This window comes from Balaenoptera musculus, chromosome X, assembly GCF_009873245.2.
Source record: "Balaenoptera musculus isolate JJ_BM4_2016_0621 chromosome X, mBalMus1.pri.v3, whole genome shotgun sequence".
Taxonomy (NCBI): domain Eukaryota; kingdom Metazoa; phylum Chordata; class Mammalia; order Artiodactyla; family Balaenopteridae; genus Balaenoptera; species Balaenoptera musculus.
Window position 1 is genome coordinate 51578776 of NC_045806.1, and position 11484 is coordinate 51590259.

The 11484-nt window shown below is 42.8% G+C and overlaps 1 protein-coding gene across 1 annotated transcript in view; it reads left to right on the plus strand.

Moving 5' to 3' along the window:
- Positions 1-10619, plus strand: part of ZC3H12B (zinc finger CCCH-type containing 12B) — a 31001-nt gene extending 20382 nt beyond the window's left edge. Inside the window, exons 2-5 of the mRNA XM_036840410.1 lie at positions 5433-5572; positions 7010-7244; positions 7907-8013; positions 9199-10619. Of these exons, the coding sequence (XP_036696305.1) occupies positions 5433-5572; positions 7010-7244; positions 7907-8013; positions 9199-10619 (1903 nt within the window). The remainder of the gene's footprint in view (positions 1-5432; positions 5573-7009; positions 7245-7906; positions 8014-9198) is intronic.
- Positions 10620-11484: the final 865 nt, after the last annotated feature.

Consider the following 11484-nt stretch of genomic DNA (forward strand, 5'->3'; position numbering starts at 1 on the left):
TCTCAGAGGGGGCTGTGTCTCTAAGACTAAGACCTGGAGGGGTGTTACTGGGGTGGTTCCCCCAAGTACCAGTCTGGTTCCCAGCTTGTTCATGATGTCCCTACCTAACAGTGGGTGGGGGCATTCAGGTATGACCAGGAAGGAATGAGAGAAAGTATATCCTTCCCAGTAACAACACAAAGGGACGGTAAAGGGCCTAGTAGTAAGTTTACCTGAGACTCCTGTAACCTGACAGGAGTCAGAGGAGAAGGGTCCAGAGAAGGAAAACTAGGACAGAGTAGGCGGCCCCTGTATCCAATAAGAAAGATATGGTCCTACCTGCCACATCCAGGTTCGCCCTTGGTTCCAACCCAGTAATACTGATGTTAAACGGGGGGGGGGGCCATTTGAAGCAGAGGGTCCCATCAATCCAGGGTCATCTGAGGGGCTGCCCCTGGTCCCTGAGCCCTTTGGCCCAAGGGGCAGTTGGCTCCCCAATGGCCACTTTTTTGGCATTTTGGACAAGGCATCTTAGGAGACTTGCCCTTGTGGAAGCATTCCCTCGCCCAGTAGCCAGGTTTTCTGCAGACCCAGCATCAGTCTTGGCTTCTGCTGGGACGGGTCAGGGTTTCTCTGGATGGGGGTTGCCCCTGTAGGGCTGCCAATAATTGGGCCTGCCTATTTTCTTTCCTCTTTTCCCTCTCTGGGTAAGGAACCTATCTTTTAAGAGGTTGGATTAAAGTTGGGTTTCTGGCAGATGGAACAAATCAAGCTCGCTTGTCTAGATGGCTAAACCCTTTTTACTAATATTTATGGAAAACAAGTCAAGTTCTAAATTACTTTACCCTCTTTTTCAAAATTTGCATTTTAAAACGATGGCATAGATAAGGGTTCCTGAGAAGACCAGATAGCACATTGGCATCTCAAAGATACAGGCAAGTTTCTCTTAGGATGACTTTGTTTCCTCTTTGTTTAATACTTACAAGCCTCTTAAGATAAATAGGGAAGGTTTGGGAGTGGTAAAAGGATTGGTGGGTTTTGGATTATTTTTGGAGCCACACTCATGGTCTTGTAAAGACTACATTTGTAAAACAAGGACAGTTTTGTTTTTCTTTTTTCAAAGAATTGTGTGGCTACCTCAATGATACTGAAGGACTAACATACCCATTTACCTATGTTGGAAAGTTTTACTTTTCCTCATTTAGCTTAGGGGAGAAGGCCTCTTCCAAAATTCCAATCAGGATCTGAATATCAGCTATGGTTAATTTAGTCAGACCAGTGGCCTCCTATTTTGGTAATCTATGTACAAACATTTTTGAGGATCTTCCCTAGGTTTAAGAAATTTGTGAGGGTGGTTCCCTTGCCCCTCAAGAAACATAGTGGCCCCTAACTTAGTTAATAAACCTCTTCCCATTAAAGGGATGGGACAATCAGGCACAAACAGAAAGGAATGTAAAAACAGCTGGCCATTGATGTTGCACAAAAGGGGTTCCAGGAAAGTGTGGCCCTGCCTTTTCCCTGACACCCCCATTACATACTCTTTATGGTTACTAAGTTTTCCAATCCTTTGGGTTAAGACCGGAAAGGTTGCACCAGTATCTATAAGCAAAATTCTATCAGGAGGCCTGCCACATCAATGACCACCCAAGGCTCAACATTTATTATGTAGATGGTATCTCTAGGCAGAGCCACTTTTGGCCTCGGGCTCCCTCAGTCTTCTGATTGTGAAACCCCGTCAATGGCCGAGGGGCCCCCATCACTCTCCGGTGTCTGGGGCATTCCTTCTTCCAATGCCCTGGCTGTTTGCAAAGAGCACATTGATCGCAACTCTCCTTCCAGTGCCCCTTTTGTCCACACAGGGCACATTGGTCCTGTCTGGGTATTCATGGGCCCAGTGGTCCAGGAAAAGCCGGCCTCGCAGTTGGTGGTCTCTGAGCAGACAAAACCACTGCAATCATTTGCACCTTTTGCATATTTCTCTCCGTGCGTTCAGCATTTTTGGCCATATACTTATTACTGAAAACCAAATAAGCCAATTGGAGCAAATCGTTCTTTGGAGTCTGAAGACCAGCAGTTGCTTTCTGAATTTTGCGCCTGATGGCTGGGGCAGACTGGGCCATGAAATGCATAGCCAGAAGGGCCTGTACCTTGGGGGAGGAGGGATCCAAGTTCATTCGGGATCCATGGCCCTGTATGGTGAGGTCCCCTAGTTGGCATTCTAGAGGTTGTAAGAACAAATGGTTTTGTACTTCTCCAGAAACTCCCGTGACCGGGATAGACTGAGATGTTTTCTGTGCCACTTTGGTGTTTACCACAGAATATGTGACACCGTATCTATTAGAAGGTCAATCAACTTATTCCTCACTGTCAATGTTACCTGGGGGCTCTTGTGGGAAAATTAGAATTGGGCGCCTCAAGTCCAAGGGAGTCCCCGGGCCTCTTAGAGGATATCAGAGCAAGGGAAATTGCCCTGCTGCGGAAACGGCTCCCGGTCCAAATTGGGTGCTCTGTTGGGTCTTAGATGGTGATACTAAACCAGGTTCCTGTGCTCCAGGGGTTAACATAGAAACTACTATTTGATCCCCATGGGTAAGGGAAATAGGAGGTGGTGAATATGTTGGCGGCATGGGTCGGAGGGCAGTTGGAACAACTGCCGGTGCAGCTTGCTCGGCCATTGGGGGAGCTGGATAGGCTAGAGGGAGGTTTAAGTTTTGAAATAAAATACCCCCACTCTCATTTTCTCCCTCTTCCCCTTGTAGAATAGGTTCCCCCTTAGATTTTCTTTCAGACCGCTGCACCATAAGGTGGCAGCCCTCTGACTCCTTTTCCTCCTGATGCAATAGCATAAATGCTTCTACATATGGAATCTTATCTCTTTTCCCTGCTCTTTTGCAAAACATTTCTAACTGCGATATCATATAATAATTGAGTGAGCCATTCAGGGGCCATTGTTCTTCTGATCCTAGCATATATTGGATCCGCACCCTATTACAATAGTATATCATATCTTTCTTAGTCATAGGCTCACAGCTATGTTTTGCCCATTTATCTAATATATGCCCCAAAGGGCTCTCCTTTGGGATAGATGGAGTATTTCCCATTTTTATAAGTTTGATAACACCAGAACACAAAAGACACATATTCCAACACAAAAAGCACAAATTCCAACATCAACACACACAAAACTAAAACCAAACCCAACAAACCGGTTCTCAAAATCAGGTAGAGTCCAACAACAATTCCCCTCTCCAACAGGGTACCCCAACCAAAAAAACTGGTTTGTCCCATAAAGGAAAAGCCCAAATTGAGGGGGGAATATGTTCTAATGTGCACGCCAGAGCGACTTACTCTCCAAAATCGAGTCTGTCGACTCATAGAAGTTTGTCTGTTCCTTGCTTCAACTGCCAAGAGCTGGGGTAGCCGGTGCCGCTTCAGGGAATTTTGAAGGGAAGATCTTCAGGACAAATGGTCCCCGCAGCTGCTAGGGCCTTGCCCCAATATTCCCTGACTGGCGCCGCCTAGCCATGAGTAGCAAGGCTCCTGGCTGGCTAAGCTAAATTTGTTACCGAGTCCAAGATCGCTCTGCTCGCCGCACAACAGGCCAATAAATTGGGAGACGAGGTGTTGAGACAAGGAATAGCGACTGTATTCGGAAAGTCGGCAGACTGAGTAGATGGCAGACTAGGGTCCCCCCAAAAACCCATCTTATCGGGGTCTGGATGCCAGTTTCTTTTATAGAATCAGAGAGGGAAGTAAAGTAAAAAGTCAGAATAGATAGGGAGAAGTGGGGAGGAAGTAAAGTAAAAAGGGCCATCAGTCTTGAAAAACATCTGGAATGGCCAGCCTTGGGGAGGGGATGTGTTAATTTCTTTTTTCTTGCAGCCATTCACAGGTGGGTAGGGTTCCCTGAGGCAGGCCGTTATGTATGATTATAATAACAAAAGCAACGAAAAGCAAAGGCTAAAGTCGAAGAAACAGATCCAACATGGAGTCAAAATTGGCTCTTCCTTGCTACAATATTTTTTCTAACTTTTTACAGTAGTCCCCTGTTATCCACGGGGGTTACGTTCCAAGAACCCCAGTGGCTGTCTGACACTAGGGATAATACCAAACCCTGTTTGGTATATACCCTGCTTTTTCCTATACATACATACCTATGATAAAGTTTAATTTATGAATTAGGCACAGTAAGAGATTAACAACAATAACTAATAATAAAATAGAACAATTATAACAGTATATTGTAATAAAGTTGTATGAGTGTGTCTCCCTCTTAAATATCTTATTGTACAAATTCAGTGTCTTTTCCATCTTAACTTTTGCAGTTTGAGGTGCGACAGCAAAACTAGCATGAATTTCTTTTTCTTTCTTCACAATTTCATGGATAGAAGATTCGTTCTTACAGTAGACCTTAGCAACCTCAGCATATGATTTTTTTTCATTCCTTAAGTCAAGAACTTTCACTTTTTCACTTAAAGGAAGCATTTTATGGCCTCTCTTCAGTATATCCAAATTGCTAGCACCACTACTCTTGCACTTTGGAGCCATTATTAACTAAAATAAGAGTTACTTGAACACAAGCACTATGATACTGCAACAGTCAACCTGATAACAGAGATGCTACTAAGTGACTCACAGATGGGATATGCTGGACAAAGGGATGATTCACCTCCTGGGGCGGGATGGAATGGGATGGCACCAGATTTGCACAATTTAAAACTTATGAATTATTTATTTCTGGAGTTTTCCATTTAATATTTTTGGACTGCAGTTGACCGTGGGTAAGTGGAACTGCACATAGTGAAACCGCGATAAGGAAAGGATACTGTACATAGACTTTCTTCTATAAAATTTGGATTACATTACATGTAGTCCAAATCCTTTCTTTTATCTTTTAGCATTACACTGTGAGCATTTCCCACATCTTAAAATTTTCAAGACTGTGACTTTTGTTGGCACATCATATTTAATTAAATGTGATAACTATTTTCAGTCAGCATTTATGTGTGTCTTTTTTGCTATCAGTTATTTTTTAAGCTTATTATATGTGCTTAAAATTCATCTCCAATTAATCCTCAATATAAACTTTATCTAAACCTCTGGTGACACCTCTTCTTTTTTCATCTGATAAATATCTGAATCTTTGAAAAGAAAGTGGTAATAGAAACAGAAAGAGATGAGAGAAAATGGAAATAATGATAGGAAATTGTCACTAAAGCTGCTATAAGTTGGGAGGTGTTACCTGTGGTTTTGAATGAATGTGTAATAATAACGGCAATATTTGTAATGATGGAATAAAAAAGAATTTGTTTTTTTAAAAAATACATTTTTGGCATCCTCAAGAAATAATATGTCTGTCATTAATGCCTTGGTGCTAAGAAAAAGCCTGTTTGGAGTATTTCTTTGCTATCTGTTGTCAATCTTCTCTACTCTCATTCTCTATCTTCCTGAAGCCATGGGAATAAAGAAGAGTTCTCCTGCAGAGGAATACAACTTGCTGTGGAATGGTTTCTAGATAAAGGCCATAAAGACATTACTGTATTTGTGCCTGCGTGGAGAAAGGAGCAATCCCGCCCTGATGCACCAATTACAGGTACCATTTCAAATAAGTCATTTCTTCTCATCCAGAGGCAAAGCTGTCAAGATAGTTTGGGGAGACTTTGATGCTCCCAAATTAGATAATTACTTTTCTAAATTTATTAAGTATACTTAAAATGTTTTTTATTAAGTATATTTTAAAGCATATTTTTCCTGATCCAAATAAACCATTGTGCTGTGGCATACAGCAATTAAATAGAGACTTCAATTTCAGGCAAAGAATAAAGCACACAGTTGAAAAAAAGGAGTGTTTTTTTCTATTTGACCATAGACTTCAGACTAAAGGGGGATGAATCTGAGTTTTCCAAAATACTAAAGAAACCATGGTAGACAATGGATCTTATTCTGTACCAGATAAGTGACTGTGGGATTTGCAAATTAGGGGGTAGAATAGAAAAAGAGAAAAGTCCCATGGCATTCAGAGCGAACTTATCCATGAGGCACAGTAGGCCCAGTGCCTAGGGCCCATGATAGATACTTTTAGGGTCCCATGTAAAAGTTTTAATTTTATTATTTTTTTAACATCAGAGGGGAAAATTGAATATAACAATGAATGTATAATAATGTACCTAACTGGATTATTTGTTTTTATACCAACCCAGTTGTAAAGTATAATTTTTAATATTTCTTTAATGGAAGAAGGGACCCATGAAAGCAAAAGTGCCTAAAGTCCACAAAAGTCATGATGTGGCCCTATTAGCAGGAGGATCACTACATTCACTTGTAGTAGTATATGAAGCTAGCTCTTTACAGCATTTGAGAGCATAAATGACCCAGTCCTCTGAGTATCAGCTCTTGCCTGTTGTGCAAAATGAGAAGGTTCAGTGAATGGCTGTCAGAACTGTGTCATGGAGCTATCTGCCAGCTGCTGAACAGGCTCTCAGCCTCAGTCTGAGAGTGGATCCTGGCTTCTTTCCTCAGTAATTAAGAAGCTAAAAGGAAAAGGGGTCAGTACTCACATGCTACACCTTAAGTTTTTCCTTAGTCATGGCTTTCCCTCAGGCAGAAGGCAAAAATGTTGTCCCTAGGAGGGATGCTTTATTCTCCTTCTGGCTGACACATCCTCAGCATACTGCCCTGGTTTCTTCAGCAACCAAAAGCTGGTGCTTCAGCCAAAGGGCAAAACAAGCCTCAAGAATGCTAGGGTATCAGTGTTATTTCTCACTGTTCATGGTAGGTTTTAAAAACTTAGATGCCATTGAATCTATTTCCTTCATTTTATCAGAAAGAAAACTGGAATGCAAAGGGGAAGGTAACTTGCCTAAGGTCACAATCCAAATTGGTGCCATAGCCAGGAATAGAGGCCACTTTCTCTCTAAGGGCAAATAATATATTAATCTAGTACCAACTTTTGTATTTGTAATATGGGGATAATGCTGTTGATTTCCAAAGGTTATTTCTACCCTCTGGCGTATAATCCATATTTCAACAGATCAAGATATCCTACGTAAACTGGAGAAGGAAAAGATTCTTGTCTTCACACCATCCAGAAGGGTCCAGGGCAGGAGAGTTGTTTGCTATGATGACCGGTTCATAGTCAAACTGGCTTTTGATTCTGATGGCATCATTGTATCCAATGATAACTACCGAGACCTTCAAATTGAAAAGCCAGAATGGAAGAAGTTTATAGAGGAGCGGTTGCTGATGTATTCTTTTGTGAATGACAAGTATGTTTCTTTCCTGTAGGCTCTGAATAGCCTAAATCCGAGTTATTACTAGGGATAGATTTCATTTCATTTCAATAAACATTTGCTGGACACTTACTGTGTACAGTGCATTATGCTGGTCACCATGGGGATAAAAGGCTGAATGAGTAACAGGACTCACCCTTAAGAGGCTCAAAGTGTACTGGAGAAGAGAGAGAGATTCCCACAATGTGTCGTGATATGTGCTATGGTTAGAATTTTTTAAAATTGCTTTGTCTATGTGAAATGATAGGAAAAAGCCTCACAGAGGAGATAACATTTGAGATGAAGTTTACTGCAGAGGAAAGAGGGCTGCTGGGCATTTCAGGTAAAGAAGACATCATGAATAAAGCTACAAAGATGTGAAAGTGGGTTGCATGTTGGGGGAACCAGCAGGCATGCCAGTATGTCTGGAACTTATAATCCACAGAAGAATGACGCACGGGAAAAATCATTCCTTTTTTGTGTTCAAGTGGAAACAGAGGGAAGAACTGCTGGCTTAGCAGAAGATAGACTTGAGGCAGGAAGGGCCATTAGAAGGCTGTGACAACAGTATAGGCAAGAGGTAGTGATGGTCTGAACTCCTGATAAGGGATAGTGGGGACAGAATGGAAGACGTTTACCTCTTGCTTGCTTGCTTCCAGATTTATGCCTCCAGATGATCCTTTAGGACGCCATGGCCCAAGCCTTGAAAACTTCTTAAGAAAGAGACCCGTTGTTCCCGAACACAAGAAGCAACCATGCCCTTATGGTGAGTACCTATGTGCAGAACCAAGTTCTGTACTGAGAGAAACATAGGAACTCTGTGAATACTTTTCTCTTCAAGGTTTCCCTTTCAAAGGGAAAATCCTGGCTTGTCCACTTTCTTAGTTAAAGTCTGTGTCTTCATGTATTATCAGTTAGGCATTTAAAGAAACATCTTAGAAATTGCATGAGGAAAAGGTAACTAGAATCGAAGGAAAGAATAATTGTCACTAGTTAAAATGATGCATGTGTTCTAGCTGCCTCTGTCCTGAGCAGGGTTGCTGGGTGTAAGGATGTGCAGAAACCCACTTGGCCTATGGAATCAGAAAGGGTAATGCCAAATTGGGTTTGGCCTGAAGAAGGACGTGTCTTTCAGGCAGGTGACTGCACACTCTGTCAACTAATAATACCCTTTTCTTCCAATCTGTACTTTCCAGTTTACTTACAAATTTTATTTTCATTTCCTTTTTTAAATATAGTTTTCTAGAGTGCTTTCATGATCTTACCCAAGTCCCTGGGATACAAAGTTTGTGAGCCTAATAGTATGACATGGGCTGCCTGGTCTGAGGCTACTTTGAATGTTCATTATTTTTGGATAGTCATTTATTTATAGGATGACTAGGTGTTTGTTCTCAACTATCATTTATTCATATCATAGAGTATTTCATGTTCATTATTTTCATTTAATCCTTACAATGACCCTATAATAAAGGCATTATTATGAACCTTGTTTACATAATAGGAAAATGAGGCACAGAAAGTAAAATCACTTACCAAGGTCATGGGGCTAGTAAGTGACATGGCTGGAATTCAAACTCTGGTCTGACCGGCCTCCAAGCCGGTGCTCTTTGCACTGAACCACCCTGCCTGCTGCTGCCCTACACTGCCTTAGCATGTGGGTTATGCCTAGGCAAAGTTGTGAATTACAGGAAAATGAAGGCTGTTCAATGGCTCAACTCTTAGCTTTCGCATTGCAGTTTCCTCCCCAGGTTTCCACTTCTTCCCTCTCCCCTCACAGTGTGTGATGCCACCATGGTGTTGTCTGTCTCCCATCTTTATGAACAGTTAATTTTCTGCCTTAACCCCAAACAGTAAAACTCTAACCTGAGTGACCAGATTGTTACGACAGCTTCTGGCACAGAGAGTTGCACCACTCTGAGAGAGAGTCTTACCACAAGGCATTATTTTTCAGGCAAAAAATGCACCTACGGCCACAAGTGCAAATACTACCATCCGGAGCGGGCCAACCAACCGCAGCGTTCGGTGGCTGATGAGCTCCGCATCAGTGCCAAACTGTCCACAGTGAAAACCATGAGTGAAGGCACCCTGGCCAAGTGTGGTACAGGGTTGTCTAGTACCAAAGGTGACATAACCTCAGAAGTCAAACGTGTGGCCCCCAAGCGCCAATCGGATCCCAGCATCCGTTCCGTGGCTGTGGAGCCTGAGGAATGGCTGTCCATTGCCCGTAAGCCTGAGGCCAGCTCTGTCCCCTCACTTGTGACTGCTCTAAGTGTCCCCACAATCCCACCCCCCAAAAGCCATGCAGTGGGTGCACTCAACACCCGTTCAGCCAGCAGCCCGGTGCCAGGATCCTCTCATTTCTCCCACCAGAAGTCCTCACTGGAGCACATGACCAGCATGCAGTACCCCCCAATCCTGGTTACCAATAGCCATGGGACCCCTATTAGCTACGCTGAGCAATACCCAAAGTTTGAGTCCTTGGGGGACCACGGCTACTATTCAATGTTAGGCGACTTCTCCAAATTGAACATCAACAGCATGCATAATAGAGAGTACTACATGGCTGAAACAGACCGGGGGTTGTATGCCCGGAATCCCAACCTCTGTCCTGACAATCGTATGAGCCATAGCAGGAACGACAGCTATTCCTCTTACAACAACCTGTATTTGGCTGTAGCTGATACTCATCCTGAAGGTAGTTTGAAGCTGCATCGCTCAGCATCTCAGAACCATCTTCAGCCTTTTCCTCATGGTTACCATGAAGCCTTAACGCGAGTGCAGAGCTATGGCCCAGAGGACTCTAAGCAAGCCCCTAACAAGCAATCAGTCCCCCACTTAGCTCTGCATGCCCAGCACCCGACAACTGGAGCACACTCCAGCTGTCCTGGAGACTATCCCATGCCTCCCAATATCCATCCTGGGGCAACTCCCCAGCCAGGACGTGCCCTGGTGATGACTCGGATGGACAGCATTTCTGATTCCCGCCTGTATGAGAGCAACCCCATGAGGCAAAGACGCCCTCCTCTGTGCCGGGAACAACATGCCAGCTGGGACCCACTGCCCTGTGCAACTGACTCCTATGGCTACCACTCCTATCCCTTGAGTAACAGCCTCATGCAACCATGCTATGAGCCAGTCATGGTACGGAGCGTGCCTGAAAAGATGGAGCAGCTTTGGATGAATCCTTGGGTTGGAATGTGCAATGATTCCAGGGAGCATATGATCCCAGAGCACCAGTATCAGACCTACAAGAACCTCTGCAATATTTTCCCTTCAAACATCGTCCTTGCAGTGATGGAGAAGAATCCCCACACAGCAGATGCCCAGCAACTAGCAGCCTTGATTGTTTCTAAGCTTAGGGCTGCACGTTGACATGACATAGGACTTATTTCATTATACAAATATAAATATGAATACCAATAACGCACTAATACTATGATAATAGTAACTAATAATTTTGCGTTACACTTCACAAGTTACAGAGTGTTTATGTCATTGACGTGCATAACAACCCTGTGAGGTAAGTCTTACTAATGTCTTGCTTTCTAGACAAGGAAACTGAAGCTCAGTGAGATTAGGTGACTTGCCGAGGTCACACTGCTAGCAAGTGACCAAGTCAAGACTCACACCCAAGTCCTCTGACTCCAAGTCCTATGCCCTTTTGCACTGCACCATGCAGGTAATGGAGGACAAAACCCAGGGGAAAGGCCCAAATGCAAGAAACCCCAAGGGATTCCATTACCAACTGTTTTCTTAGTCACACATTCTATATTACAAAGTATCGATGATAATATCTAATTTAGAGAGCAAGAGCATCAGGATCAATCCATATGTTGAATTAACCTTTTAGGATTTTTAATAGGAATATTTAAAGCTATTTAAAAGTAAATGCATACTTTATTGCATGGATATCTGACCATTCAATACCTTTATTAACCGAGCTATAGGGTCACATCGAAACTTCTGGAGCTATATTTCAAACTTATTGTTAGCAATTATATTGCATGTATGAATGTATGTATTTGTTTGAGAGGTGTGTGTGTATATCTCTATATAACCTTTTATATAGTGATGATAAAAAGATAGGCTCTGCACAGCCCTTAGTCTACAGCTGTGTAGATCACAAATCAGACTTGATTTTATGTCACATTTCATAGTTTCAACTAGTTTTGAAAGTGAAACTACATCCTAATATTTGAACATTGCTTTCTTAGGCACCAGAGCAAACTGGCTCTAT